The following is an 18,408-nucleotide window of genomic DNA, read 5'->3' on the forward strand; positions in this document are numbered from 1 at the left end:
CACCTGCGATCCTCTACGCAGCTCCAGTGTGGGAATCATGTGCACAGACTCACAGGAACAAAATCCAGGTCACTCAGAATAGAGTGCTAAGGATGGTATTTGATCGTCCTTGCGATACAAAAATTTCCGATCTCCATCTAGAGGCGAACGTTACTAAATTACATTTCAAAATTGCTGACATTAAGACTAGGTTTGTGCAAAAATGTAATGCATCAGAACATGCTTTGATAAGCAATTTGTATATAGTAGATTAGGTGTATATAGTAGTTGTAGGTTAGCTGTAGTTGTAAATAGTAGTTATAAGTAGTCTCCTTTTTCAAATTTACAATCCCAGCAAGGTGGTTATTCTCTAAACAGGCCTGATAGGACTAGGAACTGTAATTAATAATAATTAAAATTTCAAAAGAACTAAAGTTGAAAAGACGCATCTGTGTCACTTGATAAGTTATACATGTAAGCCACACAAATTCAAGAAATATAGATCATTTAATTTAAGTAAAAGTACTCAGGGGACCACGAGAGAGTCAAATAAAGTGAATTCTTCTCAGTCCTAGAAAGTCTTGTTGTTTCTTGCTAAATTCCCATCCTGGACCACTGTGCAGTCGGCACGCAATAATGTCAAAGAAGAAAACGTAAATTGATCGGGGTAATAATATGACCAAATCATACCACGCCAAACTTTTAATGACTTTTTGAATGATTATGCTATAAGATTAAGAATTTTTTGCATGATGGGACACATTCAGATTCTCATATAAATGTGCCGTTTGACCTTTCGACCGTCATTATTTTTCTCATAGAAGGGCATTTACACCTTGCCTAGGTTTGATGTTTAGCACCACTGACCACATCTGGATGCATCGAAACCGGCTCTGGTAGGGTCCCAATTGGGGCTCTCCTTTCCTTGGTAGCACGTATGTGATCGACACCTTTTCGGTCCGTCTCATATTTGTCAATCTAGCATTAAATTATCCGTATTTATTTAAGTTTATGTAGTCGCAAAACATCGAAAAATTATATGGGTTTCAGTCACATTCATGGTGCTGATGGTGTTTTTACTTTGCGGGATCGTTGGTGAGAAATCAGCGATGTAAATTAAAAGTTACATTTTCGTTATTTCGTGGTACATTGGGTTATTGATCTGTGTCTCATTGCCTTTTTGGTTCTGATTTTTTTTTTAAAGAATTTGCATTCCATTCAATTAACACCTAATAGCGGTAATTTCATGAATCGGGTAGTTTATTATGTAAACCCGCAATATTACATTGTTTACGTTTCACGTGGAGTACTACCATCAACACCGGTTCGTGAGCACAGAAATCAATTACACCACCCTCTCCGCTCCATCGGCGTCTGTCATAGAGCTTAGCATAACAATTCAACAGCTCTCCGATCAATTATCATCTGCATCGCGCAATCTACCCTTTTGAGAGGTGCATAGCACCCACAACTCAGCACAGCTCACGAGCATGTGAACGGGAGGAGGGGTGGCTTTAATAACATGAGTCTGCGAGCCGTTCTTGCTGTACACCCCCCTTCCAACCGCTAAGAACAACGGTATGATCAGCTAATGCAGATTAATGAGAAATGCTGCCGAGACGTAAAAATGGCATGAGTAATAGGCTTGATCAGTAGATAGGATAGATGCGCGAATGCGGAACTTATTCCGAGACAGCGAAAGGGGTGCTTGTTTATGTTCGATTGTTTGCTTCAATCAAGAGACCGTAAGGTGGCAGGCCACAGAAGCTGTCAGAAAAAAAAAGCGGGGAGGTAGGCAAAGGAGAAAGATGTGTGTTCTAGCTACGAGATAATCTACATTTCTTTTCTGGGTGTTTCTATAAAGCGTAAGCACAAAATGATACCACACTGAGTCGCGATGGATGGATGATGCGATACTGAGATATCTGAGTTCATTGCTATGAATTGAAGATGAAGATGGTTGCTGCCATGTTGCTCCGGGAGGGATCATATCCTGGAATGGCTGGAATGTGTGCGTTTGTTCCTGGAAAAGAAGTAGAAGAAGGAAACATGGCGCGAGCAAAGAACGAGGCGAAGCGATGTTGGCTTTTTTGTATAGCACGGTGCACTGGTTGCACTTACCCCGTTCAGGAGGCCCATCTTGGACATTGGGCGTCGATTTCGGGGGTAGAATCGATGCGCGAGGCTCACAAGTGTGTCGTCGTATCCAAATACCAGCTCGTCGGCAGTCAGTGAGATGAACGGCTTGTACTTGGTGGCCGTCAGGCCCAGCGATATGGTCTTTGCCAGGAAGTAGCCCAAATGCTTGCTCTGGGTGGAGATTGTCTGCGGGGGAGGTAGGTGGGTTTTGAGTCGAAATTGAACTGAATGGGCATTGGACATCTTACCAGCAGTGGGATATTTGGTGTCGTTATTCGTTGGTTCTTATCTACGCTTAGCTCAGGAACAAATTGTAAGATTTTCTTGTGCTGATATGTTACAGTGTAGTTGTCATGGAACTTGATATTCACCTTTTCCATATCTTCTCTGAAACAACAATCGGAAAATTCAACATATTAGATTAACGTTAATCAATGATGTAGATTGTAGATCATTTTGACCACCAAAGCAAACAAGTTGGACAACGGCTTATGTACGTGAATAATATTACAAATATGCAGTGTTCGATGATGCATCGTTGTGCATCTTTCCGTCCACGTCCATCTACGTATGCAATGCACACTTTCCTAACGATATTTTTCGCCTTGAGGTCCTCTGGTAACGACGGCGCGTCATTGCCAGCTTCGACATTGCCTTCCCTCTCGTGAGTCGTTCTTGGTTATGGACTTTGATTGCTCTATTCGTGTTCACTCACACACCGGATCATACTCAGATGCCAAACGAGCAAGGACAGTTGGCGATCGCAGGCATTGACCGGTGATGGTTGCGGTCATGTTTGTTTTTAATATCCTTAACTGTACAACGTGTAAGGGTACAGTGTATTATAAAACTGACATTTTACTGCGACGACGAGGAAGCCCCCTTTAAAAGTAATTGTTGTCAGACACTAATCCCGACTGTTTGCTTGCCTGCTGAACCTGCACGCCTTCATTAGCATATAATTACTGCGTTTGGAAGGAAATTTCCTTTAATTCGTTCGCTAGCGGTAGTGGAATCTTACGGATTTGATTGTTCGAGAGGGCTAATAATAAACGTAGTCCCACGCTACGATTGTTGCTCGGAAAACGGGAATTCCCGTTTTTAATGTTATCTTAATGTGATGGATAGATGTGGTCACGTATTCACTCACAATCTATGACCGGTTAGAGATTTAGATTCAATTATGAATCAGCGATCGAGAAATATTGATTGAAATTGCAACCCCAGGTTGTGCCTTCCGGTAAAATAACTCACAGCATCACTCAAAAGTGAATATTTATATGAATTGAACTTACCTATAAACGAATGGTCCTACTTCAACTAGTTTTGGCTTTTCACCGGCGAGGAAGCCCTCCGGATTGGTTACGTTAAAAATATACACCTTAGTTAACCTAGTGACGCCTGGCCGTTGCCAGTAGTGGAAGCTTATCGTGCCGTTCCATAGTCTTAGATTCTGGAAAAGGAAGGAAAGTAGATCAAATATTGGCTACATGCAGTTTATTCAAGCTGATTTTCAGTCAGTTACGGGAGAATTTACCAATTATGTTTTCTAGATATAGTTACTTTTTAAATGGCAGCCCAATAAACGCCCACTAAAAGAAGGGAAAACGCCCATAGATTAATGCGAAATTACCAATAAACCTGCAACATTTTAATTTTCAATCGCTGCTTTCCACTAGTCTATTGCTCATTTTAAATATTTTATTGCTCCTGAGGAAGAAGGTTTATTGGAAATTATGATCATTTTAAGTGCAAGGTGTGAATTCTTAAGGTGCCATTTATATTGTTGTCCTCTTGAAAATGTTTCTCTGAATTACCTTTAAAATGATTACAAACAAGTATACTGAAAAGCGTTTTTTATTTCATTTAGGTTGATGTCTTATTTTTCTAAGTACAACTAAGTGGTCTTGATTGAAACAATAAAGTAAAAACCCGAGCAAAGTAACTAAATTGAGTTTTAAAAATAGAAGATCTCTAATTTTTTCGTATAATATAGGGTGTCCCAGATTGTCTAAGCACGACTTTGGAACACCCCTGCTTGTTTTAGATGACGTTTAAACAGCTGATTATCACCCTGAATTATGAATGTTTACATTTCGACCAACAGTTTCGTGTATCGCAAGTGTCGGTTCTTTACATTTCCGTGACAATGCGAAGTATTTCTTCGAAAAAGCGCAAATAGATCGTGCACAAATGGTGTACTAAAGACTGTAACGGGCAAAAATTGGTCGATAAAAAATCGTTTCTTTCAGTCAAAATTCATATCATAAAAATCTTCGTATTTTTCTTTTGGTAGTTCAATTCATATATCCAATGGAAAAAATGGTCTTTTGGTTTGCCAAACTGCCGTGCCTTCCGCTTAACCCCTTCCATTAAATTTTGCACAGTGGTCTCATCGAACTTATTCGCCGCCGAACGCTAGTTAGATTTAAACTGCTGCTCGTTTTCCATGTTTTGTTTCCATTAGTTTTTTTTTTTGAGATTCCGTTTGACCAAGGCCCAATACCGTTCGATAGGGCGGAGTTCTGGGCTATTGGGAGGGTTGTGTTCTTTGGGTACCACACCCACGTTGTTCGTATCGTACCACTCGATTGTCTTTTGGAGCAGATCGCCAAGTCCGGCCAGAACAAAACAGGTCTATTATGTTGCTCTAGAAATGGTAGCAGCCGCTTTTCCAGGCATTTGTGACAAGTCACTCCGCTAGTTCACTCAGTCCATAGTATCCTTACCACAAATGGGGATTTGTTAAATAAAACCTTAACTAGCTAGATAGGGACTTAATTCAAACTAAAATAATAAATATAAAAGCTATATAAATAATAAAATTCATGCAAACAAATAAATTAAACTAGGTATCATGCAAAATTAATCTAGGAGGCAAACGACGGCTAACGACTAAATTAAAAAAAAAAAACACAACACACTGTGAAGGTTTTGTACGCAGCCTCAACAACACGACACACCCACAATACACCCATAAACGCTGGTATTTTTGGTAGCAGTACTGCCTGATGGGTGGATGCTACCTACAACAACCACAGAAAAAGGCCTATTCGCCCGTTCATGAGGATTGCAAATATATTGGCTCGGTCACTTGCTTGAGCACCAGAAAAGCATCCAGACCTTAGCTCTCGAAGAAAACCAAAACCAAGTTAAGTGGTGGAAAAGTTCTGTGAACCACGATCGACTGCGATACTGGAATAAAACGGTAAGCGACACCGTCATCAAGTGGACGAAGCCAAACAATAAGTCTGCGAATCAACGCTCCACTGAGGGTAGTCCCGTCGTAACACGTGTCGGCTTGGAACCATCTACGTCCCGGGGAACCAGACGAGTGCAATCTCCACAATAAGCGTGTTCGACGTACACGGTACAATCGGGGCAATCGGCATGATTGGCGCTACCATCCCACCAGATTCGGAGAAGCCAGATCCGCGGAATCGACGTGAACGGCGCAATCGGGGCATTCGGCACGATTGGCGTGAACGACAAGGAAGGAGACAAAGTCCGTAGCACCCAACCAGGCACGGAGTCCTCGTGCCAGCCGTGACTTAACCAGCCAGCTAACGTCCATCGACGGGCCCGACACTGACACTTGTGTGTGGTGAAACTGTGAGTATTTATTGATAGGAAGAGATAGGGCTGTTAGGGACCGTTAAGCTGGGTTTAGGTAGGGCAAGTCAATTGATCAAGTCAGTTGAATTCAACTGACTTGAACGCGAATTGAACGTGTAAACCATGCCATTCAACTGACTTGATCAACACACTTGAATCGAAAAAAGTTGAACCAGACTCAACTCTTCAAGCCAATTGAATTCAACTGAGTTGATCAATTGACTTGCCCTGTCTAAACCCAGCTTTAGGGCAAAAATTAAATAAATCGCCGTCAGTAAGCAAATTAATTGTCTTGCGGTTTTTCCTCTAATCTCGCAAAAAGAAGCCGACCCAGAGTGTGGTTAGAGTCACTTGTGGGCTGAGCGGGCGTAACAAAAGGGTTTGTTACACATTTTTGGACACTTGGGGGGGGGGGGGGGGGAGTCACTTGGCCCGCTGCACAGTAGTATGGGAGACATTGAGCTTTCCAGCGACGTCCCGGATGAAGAGGTTAGGATTCCGCTTATATTTCACCACCACCTTCTTCGTCGTCACTGCCACGTCCGGATTACGATTGCCACCGCTGACGGACGAAACTTTTAAAACGTTTGTCACGGTCGTTTTGGCCATATCCAGCAATGTTGCCAACTTGGCGTGTGAAAAGCCGGATTATCTTGCTGCGCGAGCAAGCAACGCTGCTCCTCTTGCTTGGACGTCATTTTGAAAACTGGAGAGCAAACGGTGAAAACTCATCATAGCAACCATTGTATATCCACTCAACTTCCGAATGCAGCATTTCAGGTTTTTTTTAATGCATTTTTAACAGAAATACACCAATTTGAATTGACCAATTTTTGCGCGTTCCAGACCTTATCCTTAACATTTTTTTCTAAGTCAATTAGCGAAATTGGAAGGTTAAAGGCTGGCGTTTTTTGACAGATAATGCATGGGCTAACTGTCAAAAAACCCGAAAACTTATCCATTGTGCGCCGGCCTTAAGCATCGGAGCCGTTCGAAACGCGATTCGGAAGTATGGTGAAGAAGCAACTTTCCAGGACAAACAAAAATGTGGACGTAAACCGAACACTGTTGACCGAAATCTGGACCGGAAAATCGTGCAAGCTTTCACTCGCAAGAAAAGTGCTTCGGTTCGAGACGTGGCTAAAAAAGTGGGATCCTCGAAGAGTAACATCCAGCGGGCCAAGGCAAGAATGGGTCTAAAGACGTTTAAGAAGCAGAACCGAGGGCTCGGAAGTTATACGACCAATTGCTGTGCGGAAAATCGATGTACGTGATTATGGACGATGAATCATACGTTAAATTTGATTACAATACTCTTCCTGGTGATCATTACTACACCGTTAGTGATGGCCGAAGTATTGACGACGCGGATATGACGATTTTTACCGTTGCCATCTGGCAACGACAAATGGAGGCATCGCTGCTAGGAATCGAGGGTGTCAGTGTATTTTTTGGATGACATCAAGATCACTGGACATAAAAAAGTGCGCAGTAGGCTCTGCCCGAGAACGGTTGGTTTTAAATTCGCTGTCACAAATTTTGTGTTTTCCGCGTCCTTTTTTGGCTGGTAGGTACCAATGCAAAAATAAATGAATAACATAAAAGATTCTGAACATTATTGTGAAAACTCCCGAATTAGAACTTGGTACAAATAGAATTGTTGCTGTAGAGTAGCGCTTGCTGGTTTGTGATTTGGTCGGTTTTTCTTTTCGCGTGTTCGGTGCTACGTCTCCGCTTCCGAAAGAAAAGTTTTCGTTTTTGGTGTTGGCGTTCTGTCCCCCGATTAAACTAGGATACTTCCGAGCCAAGAAGACATACGAAAAACATCGAAAAGTGATAGAGAAAGAGAGAGAAGAGTATTCCACTACAGATGCCTATTATTCCACAGGCCTCAACGAGAATCGAGATGACAAAAATTCAGCAGCAAGGACACAATACATAAGCGGCGCGATCTAACTGATTACAACTAGATATAAGAATATGACATGCATCCTACTAAATACGTGGCAACTACAAAGCAGGAATTGCTTTGATGATGGAATGATGGAAGAGTACACGCAGTACCAATATATATTTTATATCGGTACTACGTGTATGCGGGGCTTGTTGTAAGTGAAAGTAACCTCGGAATGGACGTGAGTGACCAGGCATTCTGAAATGGGTTACTGAATCTCAACAGAGCTATCACCTTTCAACTTCCGGGCTAAAATTGATTGCAATGGGATCAGTATAAGATAATAATAGATTATATTGCAAACATTTTTCTTCCATAAAAACACTGCCGCACAGTGGAAGTTGGATTGTACACGGCGAATGAGAACGACTCAAATTTGAGTTTAGTTCACTCATAATCGCCAAAAGTGCAGGAACTCAGCGATGAGTTAATTTGCCTCATGTTTTCCCAGGTTTTTCCAGGATTTTCCAGGGAAAAATTCCCGAATTTGAGAAAAGTAAAGATTGGATTCACTCAGTCTATTGGTACTACTCCGAGACTGAATAAAATTTTCGTCAATTTCCTCATTTTCCGGCAGATTTTTTAGGTTTTCCACAGGAAACCATGAGACAAATTTTACTCATCGCTGAGTTCCTGCCAGCTAGCTGGCATCCCTATCTTGTTTGCCTTGCCTTGAAAAGAGTTAACATCGCTGCGGACCCGCGAATTGCGGGCCCCACTGACAGCTCATAATTTGTAAACAAATAGAAGATTCAAGCCAGAATTTCAAAAAAGGCGTGACTGATATTATGGATATTCTTAATATTTTTGCTTACATTTTGTGAAAAATAAACGTAGGACTCATAAAATATTATTTTCTGATTTTCTTCCACGAAGTCAACCATTTCTATGGCATAAAAGGGAAAATAATTTCATTTGATAAAAATAAGACAATTCAGTCACGCCATTTTTGCAGTTCACACTGGAATTGTGACGTTTCAGATGTTGGTTTCAATAACATGGCGGCATGCCAGCCAGCTGGTTCCTGCACTTTTGGCGATTATGAGTGAACTAATCTCAAATTTGAATCGTTCTCATTCGCCGTGTATATACATACATACATACATACATCAAGATCACTGGACATAATGACGAGACTCATTTGCGTCGATTGAAGGAAGTATTGCGCCGTCTGGATGAAAATAACATTCAAGTCAACCGTGACAAATGCGATTTTTTTACGGACGTGGTAGAGTACTGCGGGTATCTGATCGATTGTAAGGGCATCTACAAGATCCAGAAAAAAGTAGAGGAAATCCAGGAGATGGGGAGACCGGAAAACAAGGACGAGGTACGTTCATTTGTTGGTCTTATCAATTACTATGGTAGATTTTTCCGGAACCTGAGTACTGTGCTCTATCCCCTGAACAACCTTCTAAAAAACGTTGTGCCGTTCGTATGGAGTAAGAAATGTGAGTAGTCTTGTCACGCTGTGAAGGAACAAATGCAAGCGGAAACCTGCCTCGTACATTGTTCTTCCGAGTTGCCCCTGCTGTTGGCTACCGATGCATCGCCATACGGAGTTGGAGCCGTACTTAGCCACATCTACCCAGTTGGTTCGGAGCGTCCGAATCAGTTTGCATCCCAAACGCTGAATCGAACCCAACCAGCATACCTAAACGTGGACAAAGAGGCGTACGCGATAATTTTTGGCTTCAAGAAATGTTTCCAATTTCTGTACGGTCGCAGATTCGCTTTGGTTACAGACAATCAAGCAGTAATCAAAATATTCGGGGAGCACAAATGATTGCCTATTATATCCGCCCTTAGGATCAAGCACTATGCAACCTAGCTGCAGTCATTTGATTATGAAGGTCGGCGAACCATGCCAATACAGATGCTTTGTCTCGGATTCCACTGAAATTAGCTGACGCAGATAACGTGATCAAAGAGTCGGACTTAGTAGAAATGTACCAAATCGAAACACTTCCACTTACTGTTCCTGAATTGGTTCAAGCAACTGCTGAAGATTCAACCGTAAGGAATTTAATTCAAGGAGTCAAATACGGTGTACTGGTCGAAGGATCGAAAGGATCGATTTGGAATTGACCAGAGCGACTTCACTCTAAAAAAAGACTGTCTGCTGCGTGGTATACGGGTGTATGTGCCACATTCTCTACGGAAGCAAGTTCTCGAGGAGCTGCATTCTACGCACTTTGGAACAACGCGGACCAAGTCATTAGCGAGAGGATATTGCTGGTGGATCGGAATGGACAGTGCTATTGAGGAGATGATCGCAAGCTGTGTCGAATGCCAGTCGGTGAGACCCGTGCCGGCGAAGATGTCATTACACCGCTGGGAAACCCCTACTGCACCGTTCCAAAGAGTTCATGTGGACTTCGCGGGACCATTAATGGACACATACATTTTCATTCTGGTCGATGCCTATACCAAATGGCCGGAGGTTTGAGTATGTAGCTCCATCACTACCGATAGCACAATCTGGATGTTTCCAGTACTTTTGAAATACCGTCGGTGCTTGTGAGCGATCACGGTGTTCAGTTTACATCCGAGCAATTTCAGCAGTTCCTACTGATGAACGGTACAGTTCACAAGATGGGAGCGCCCTATCACCCTGCAACAAATGGGCAAGCTGAGCGCTATGTGCAAACAATGAAGCAGAAACTGAAGTCGCTAAACTGCACGAAGACGCAGCTGAATGTGGAACTCTGCAATAATAATATTGGTATACCAGAAGATGATACATCCTACGACAGGACAATCAACAAGAATTGACTTAATGCTACCGAAGAACGAAGTCGTTAGTGCGAAGATGTGCTTCCATTTATTAACGTCCTTTTAAACAAACCACCTTGAGGAGGTGGAGATAGTTCATTCAGGACGGCCAAGTCGTAACCAGGTAGCGATAAACACAGGCTACTTAAAGTTGGATTTAACCTTTTTGCTCTGTCATCGTCATCACGGGCACTACCGATGTATTGACAGTAGTGCTTTGGTGACAACGATGATCCTCCGTTCTTGTTCGCATTACTGACGGCAAATATCACCGCCAGCAACCACACCGGGCACCGCGTGGAGGTAAGAATCGGAGTTCAGGTGCACAGAGGTCGCAAATCGCCGGTCAGGGCAGAACCCAACAACCATTGATAGGCGTTCTTATGCACCTGCTTTACCCGGCGGCGAAGATGTGGTGATCGTGTGCGTGTTCGAGATTTCTTGTCTGCTGACAAGTGGAAGTTTGGAAAGATTTCGGAGAAAGTTGGAAAACTTCGGTATGCTGTCCGATTGGATGACGGGCGGTGCTGGGAGCATCATTTCGCCGGGAAACTTGAAACCTATTGGCCGAGGAACCTACTTCAGCCACCACCAGATAGTGGTCCGAGCTCAGTTCCTGATAGGCGATAGGTTGAGAGATGTTATCGCCAATATGTTGCTGATGAAGATGTCGATGGTAGCATGAGCTCCAGATCGACTCAACCGGGTGGGAGTGTCCGGACACAGGATGTTGTAGTGGGCCTCCAGCAGATCGTTGTATAAGATTGTGCCGTTCTGGTTTCGCCGACTATTGCCTCAGGCTTGATGCTTGGCGTTCAAGTCGCCAGCGATGACGAAATTATGCCGCCGTCGTGTTAGTTTGATGGTGTCTCTTCGGAGGTCTGCGGCCAAACCGTCCCTAATGTTGGTTTGCTTGGGGCAGTAGACCGCGATAATGGTGATTGGACCAAGCGATTTGCTCACCTCCACTCCGATGGCTTCAATAATTTTCAGCTGGAAGCTTGGTAGTAGCCGGTAGCTGATGTTCCGTCTCGCAGTGATGGTCACTCCCCCTCCCCCGGAGCTGGTGCGGTCAAGCCTTACGAGCCGAAATTCGGGAAGAAAGACGAAGAGCAAGCATTCCAATTTACGATCTTAATGGCTTCACGGTCCATACTTAGTGACAAGGGACAGGGCAGCGTGTAGTTGTTCAGATCGAGTCTTGCATGTGCGCATGATGATGATGACCTCGGCCACGAGCGTCACAAGTTCCTCCGAGGTGAACGGAGAATCGTCGACAGGTTCACCTGAGATAGCACCAGCGTATGATAAACCAGGGGCGGTGGATAAACCTGGAATTGGCTGGGCCGCAGCAGCAGCGAGACGATGGTGAACTTTCCGACTGTTGGGTACCATTTGGATACTCGCAGGATTGGCTTGTTGGTTGTTGAGCGGAAGTGGGACTAGGTTCGGAACATGTCGACGGGGCTGGAGGGCTGGGTACTGGACTTCCGTGAGTACAGGAGGTGAACGATGATTACGGAGGCGACCGAGCTGGTTGTTAATTGTAGCCTTCCGACGGATATTAATGAACTCCAGTCGCTTGGGACATCCGCGATTGGAGGTTTGGTGGTTTCCACCGCAGGTGACATACGTTGGCTCGATTTTATCGACTTGCTCACAGGACGCAGTTGAGTGAGTTCCAGCACACTTGCCGCAGTTTGTCTTCATATGGCAGTTTTTGGTGGCATGGCCATAGGAGAGGCAGTTCATACACTGCGTAACATCACGATGTTGGGGTTTGGAATGCTCCCAACTGATGATGACCTGAAACCAAGGTTGCAAAGACTCATTTCAGCTAAAACAATGTTTTTCTAAATTATGAAATAATTATTTTGAATTGGTAGGATACAAGAAGAGGTTGCAAAGAATGTGTTTGACATATTAAACCTGTTTATTTCACTTCATGAGAGTCACAATCAGCGATTTTTCACAAACTCACTCACTCACTCACTCACTCACTCAGCGATCAGCAAATCGCTGATTGTGACTCATAGAAAGCAAAATTTACAGGTTTTATGTTTCCAACGCATACTTTGTAACCTCTTCTTGTAAGTTACAAGTAAAACATGCCATCATACCATCTTTTGGTTTTATTATTCTGAAGAACATTATTTTAGCTGAAATGAGTCTTTGCAACCTTGCCTGAAACAGGTCCCGGATTTTCGATCTCAGAGCCGCAAGACTGGTGGATCGCTTCGTGAAGTGCACCAGGAACAACTGGTCACGGAAGCTGGTATTGTTGTTGGAACGCCGGTTCATCTGGAACACGGCCTCAGCCGCTCCAGCTCGGATTTCACCGCAACCGCCTCGACCAACGGTAATCCACGCAAAACCACCTTCAGTGGCTTGCTCCATGGCAGATCATGCGTCAAGAAGTCCACGTTGTTGTCCTTCAGGAAACATCTTATTTGTTTGTACTCCTCCAGGCTGGAGCACATGATTTTGGTACCGATGCTGCAAAGCTTGAAGCGAGGCAGCAGCTTGTGTTTTGCCAGTTCGGCACCTAGCTTGGCAACATCCTTCACCGGCGTGAAAAGCGGGGGAATCCGCTCTTTTCTTGCAATGGGAACGGCGTCACCATCGCTATTTTCTTCCGGGAGTACTGCATACTGGTTGGCTTGCAGTACCCGTTTACCGGCGTCATCCTGCGACGCGCTGGGCTTGATTAGCATCTTCTTTGAAGGGCCCGCTGCTGTCTCATTGGCACGTTTACGCACCATTTGTTTCGTTTTTGCAAGTTCAAGTAAACTTGCCAGAGCGCGAGAAGGTGGCGACACTTCCACGGTGCAACGCGACAACACAAAATGAAACAAAATAGAAACGAGATCTCGAGCGAAAATACGGACTGAACAGCTCAACATTCTGGGACACCCTATATACTTCAAGTTGTGCCCTTTGAAATCTTTGCTTAGAAATTTGTGTGGATTTGCCCCATGCTGAGCAATTAAAATTTGAAAAGGGCGTATTTTATAGAGAAAATCAGCAATATCGAGTGATCTTTACGAGATACCATATTGCTGTATTCGACAAAAATGTGTGTGTGTTTTTTTATATTATGTCCACCCTCGCCCCACTGTACTATGAGCAAAGTCTAAAACGCTAAGCTACCACAATTTGTTTGTTGCTCTTTTTATTAGTTAAAGCGGCTAAAAAGTGATTTCCTATTGCAACAATTATTTGTTTTATCCTTTTATAATGGATGTTTAATAGGCTGCCGTATTCAAACCTCAGTCTTTTAAAAATAAAGTAGATATTAACTTACCTTCATAATAAAAATATTTAGCCAAGGAACCGAAGATAATATCACACCAGCTATGAGGGTTGCTATCCCGAATATAATTACTGCTATGCGATCTGGAATGAAACAATAGTAAGAATATATTCATTATAAAATGCTTTGCAATTAATTAAAATGCCAGTATCACGTGCATTCCGAACCTGGGAACAAGACTCTTGGCTGCATATATTAAGATATTTGTTGATAGGGTGCAGAACTCCATTCCAAGCATGGAGCAAATAATAACTTACAGCGCTCATTTTTTGCTTCACATCATATAGCAACCTTTGAGATAGATTTCTGAATAATTTTCTTTAGAAAAACCCGGTGCTTGGAATAGGATTAGGGGGGCTAAAGTCGTTCCCCACAGTATTTTCATTTTTAACAGAAAATATATTCATAGAACAAACATTGTTCAGCACAAAAAGCTCTATATTCTATACTTCAATATTTTCAATGATCTTTTGAAACATTTGATAACGTTTGCAAATATATTTAAGTTGTTTTGCCCGTTGCTCCAAACTACAACTCTTAGTAATACCATCGACAGACATGATTTTAGTACCGTTGAACTCCAATAATCTAGTACGTCGTTTGCGGTACTGTAATAAAGGAGTACAACGGTACTATATTGAAAGTCGGACCGCTCACCGCTTACTGTTTTACAGGAAAAAGTGCTTGTTTGTTTTCGACTGATTTGTCGATAAACAAGGCTTCTGTGTTTTCACTCTAATCCACCTTCTCAACCATGCAAACAACAAAAAACTGGATATCGCCATCTCATTACTGGGACCAAAAAAACAAAACCATGAATGGCGATTGCCTTCTTTACAGTGGCCGCACCGACAACTTCGTGAGATATGAGACACCTAAGGAGTAAAAGTGGTTTTTCTTTACAGCCAAGATCTTCTTGCTAGGTGCCACCTTCTTCTTGTCGTGTCTGCGTCGGCGGTAATGGATACCCATGAACGACGGGTACTGCTTCGTCTTTGGGATGGTACCATCTGTGGACACCTAGGGTTGATGTCCCTTATGTCGGCCTAAATACCCAAGCATAAATTCCGAAATAAGGCTTTTTTTGATGAACGGTTCATTAGTTATCAATAATTGCCATTTGTATTGTCCAAGTTGATGCATCATTGTTCAATGAAACATTTAAGAAACGGAGATTTTTACCAATGGGCTCAATTTTTAGATTCGTAGGCCAAGATTAGAAACAAAGACCCTATTTTTATTATTCGAAGCGATGAAAAAGCCTATCATATTACACACACCGGGCGGGTAATTGATTTGAATTAATCTTTTGCACTGTCACATTCTTTGGTTGCTGTTGTTGTTGTTTTTGTTGTTGGTAGCATCAAGTCGTCATAGTCGTAGTCGTCAATGGTGTAGCGTTTCAGCTTCTTACGGTCCTCTCCTCCGTGGTCTTAAGATCGGTTGCATAATGAAAGCATGCTAAACCAGTCAGTCAGTCAGACTCAGAAGGCTCTAATTGGTGTGGCCAGGGCTGACCTACCACAACTCAAGTCGCAGTGTGTCGTGGGGGAACTGGGTGTAATACGCACCTCGGGTAATATCATCAACGGCCTTTTTCTCGTACTCTTCAAAGAACAATTGGTATGAACAGTTTTCCAAATGATAGCTCAGCAGTTCATCTAGTAATACTGGGTGAACAACCTTTGAATAAGTTTATAAAAACACATAAACAAACGCTGTTGGAAGTGGGGCGTATTACCCACCTTAGCCAACCTACCCACACTAAGGAGCTTTCTTGACAAACATGTTTCAGTGAAAGATTTTCTAATCTTGTGGTCTCCTGCTAGGTATGCAGCTAGGAGTACCGTTAAACGAGGTATCTTTGATAGTAGAATATAATGATTCAATTTACTCACTGCACTATTTTCAAATTGGAAACATTGGTTCCATTTTGTAGCTTAGGGTATCGTATATAATTTTATATAGTTTGTTTTACATATTTTACTAATATCTGAAAAAAAAAGTTTTCTTGGGTTTCGCTTGAATGAAAAAGCACTGAAACAATCACTTATTAAATGTATTTCAGATATAGTCATCACAAATTCAAAGTTGTCTTCTTATTGATTATTATGTTCCTAATGATGTACTCATTCAAAGTTTGATATTTATTTAATTGTTGGAGATTCACCCATGTTTTTCTTCATTCATCGAGTATTATCAAAGTAACCCAAAATAAAATAAAAAACTGATGTTTGGGTCATAAGACAAAAAAAAGTGCGTATGCAATAATTCCCATTAAACATATAGGGGAAATGACGGCTTCGGCATGACAGACTATTTTCGGCAACACAAATTGAAACACTATTTTCACTGGATTTTCTTACGAAAACACTTCGCTGAATGCATGCAAACGATTCTTTATGCTTTCAGCTTCAATTTGACTATATTTTTACCACTGAGAAAAAGCAATCTAGCAACGTTTTCTTGAAATGCAACACACGCACTACCAATTGTAGCTGATTTCGAGTTGCCGATAATAGAATAGCAGATTTACATGCAGTTCAAATGGAACGGTTGCCGAAGAAAAACTGGTTGCCGACAATACTCGCTCTCACTAGAGAAGATTGGAGCTTTGTAAAAGCGTTTCAAAACAGTTTTTGACAATTCTTTCGACTGAACTTGTTAGAGCAGCTGGCAGCAAAAGATTGTAAACAAACCAATACTGCATATGTGTGCGTTCCTTAGAGAAAAAGGCTATAGAAAGAAGGTCGCTGCTTAGGTTGCCGAGAAAACGTAAATTCCCCTAACTAACGAATATACTCAAAGATCCTCAGTACTTGGTTGAAGAAAAAAAAAATAGAAAAACCTGATTTATTGTAAAAAATATTTAGAATATACTTAATAATAACTATCAAAGCTACTCCGCCTTATCGGAGCTGAACCAGCCCCTGGCTGAAAGCCTCCCTTATAAAAAAAAAGTTAACCTAACCTACCCCGTTTTACGGTACCTTCATACTAGGAAGGTTTACCAACAACACATGGTGATTGCAGGCTTGCTTTGATGGTGGTTGCCTTGCCTACTTGGTTGGTGGAACTTTCGTCACCTTCTCGCCGCTAGAAGTGTCTAACCTCGTTTTTCCACCCAAATGTAATAAACCTTCCCATGATGGTAGAACCGAGGAAAGGAGGAGGAGATTTCAGTTTTTTTCTTTTTATTCTTTTTATGCAACCTGAGGCAACCTAATTAGCGGCAGCACCTTAAGGCCATCAACGAGTGGAAGGGTATGTTTAGCAGTACTGCCTGTTTGCTTGCCTGTAGCAGTAGTGAGTGCTATATGGTGTGCGTCGTACGGCTGTCCATTTCGAATTTCGACGATTGTGGGCAATAAATGGTATGTGGTTAACGATTAGGCACTTTGCTTTGATGGTAATTGAAGCAATAGGCTGTGTTTAGCGTTTTGTCGAATAATGTTAGCCTGTTTTCTGGAGTCCTTTTTGAATAGGTCCTATTCGGTTGTCGATCAAAAATCGATTAACTTCATTCACTTTCTACCGCCAACTGAGTGGTGGATCTACAATATTGATGCATACAGTCAGAAGTGCACAGATTAAATTAAAGATTGTACGTATTTGCACTGGTCCCGTTAGAAGTTGATCACTTGATCGACAACTGGAAATAGGACCCTTTCAGAAAATAAGCACATTCAAGCGTTTCCAATGTATCATCTTTTGAGAACAAGTGATCTTCTAATGAAGTTATTTAGGAAATTCAGTTCGCGACCGTTACTTCGAAAGATTGTATCGTCACTTAATGTCAATTAACTCATTTACAGCCGTCGAAATGAGCGAACCGTTTGAATAATAGCCTACATTTTGCAAGCGACAAGCTTCGCGTGTCCGGGACTATTCTAATGAATAGTTCCAATTATCCGGTTAGTCAATAAACCAACGAACACGTACATCAACACGTGTATGTAATGGAAAATGTAAAATGACACCTATTAACAGGATTGAGAATCTACTATTCCTCAGTGCCATCGAACGGTCATAGACAACAGAGCAATTAAATCAATCGATAAATTTATTACGCGCTCCTCGTCGCTGTGTTTCGTTTCTCATCTTCTCATCGATCAGAAGGTTTATAATTGAACTATACAACCGTGGAATATGAAAATGATCAGTACTGACAATGTGGCAATTATATTGAATGAAAACAAAGTCGAAGCATCGAGTGTTGTGCGAGAGTGTTCCTCAAATTGGCTGCTGGGCTGGTGAGGGTTCGAAATCGAGGTGGGTTTTCGCCACCAATTATTCGATGCTGGCCACCTGCTGGATGGAGCGCATGGGTGTGAATCTGAATTACGATCTAATTCGCGATCCATTAGCAGGGGGTGTTTTTGATTGAGTTTTTGTTTTGACCAAAAACAGCTGATTCATCGGAGCTGTGACCTACGCGAGAGCACCAGTGATGCCAGGTTTCTTTGAGGTCAATTCCGTAGATTAGAAGAAGTCAGCCTACTGTGGGGTTACTCAAGCAATTATTAATTATTCAAAATTACTCAAAGATTTATAAGGATCGGAATCATGAAATCTCTCTTGGTGGAACTCTGGAATTTGTGTGAATTTCCAATCATCATTAATGGGTAGAAGC

General features: G+C 42.3%; 1 protein-coding gene across 1 annotated transcript in view; it reads right to left on the bottom strand.

Moving 5' to 3' along the window:
* Nucleotides 1–18,408, bottom strand: part of dsb (debris buster) — an 85,478-nt gene that overhangs the window by 21,912 nt on the left and 45,158 nt on the right. Inside the window, exons 3-6 of the mRNA XM_065231386.1 lie at nucleotides 13,767–13,858; nucleotides 3,414–3,571; nucleotides 2,367–2,505; nucleotides 2,101–2,304 (exon numbers count right to left, since the gene is read on the bottom strand). Of these exons, the coding sequence (XP_065087458.1) occupies nucleotides 2,101–2,304; nucleotides 2,367–2,505; nucleotides 3,414–3,571; nucleotides 13,767–13,858 (593 nt within the window). The remainder of the gene's footprint in view (nucleotides 1–2,100; nucleotides 2,305–2,366; nucleotides 2,506–3,413; nucleotides 3,572–13,766; nucleotides 13,859–18,408) is intronic.

Source organism: Ochlerotatus camptorhynchus, unplaced genomic scaffold (genome assembly GCF_037179485.1).
Source record: "Ochlerotatus camptorhynchus isolate MF236.1 unplaced genomic scaffold, CSIRO-AGI_Acam_v1.1 ptg000353l, whole genome shotgun sequence".
Taxonomy (NCBI): Eukaryota; Metazoa; Arthropoda; class Insecta; order Diptera; family Culicidae; genus Ochlerotatus; species Ochlerotatus camptorhynchus.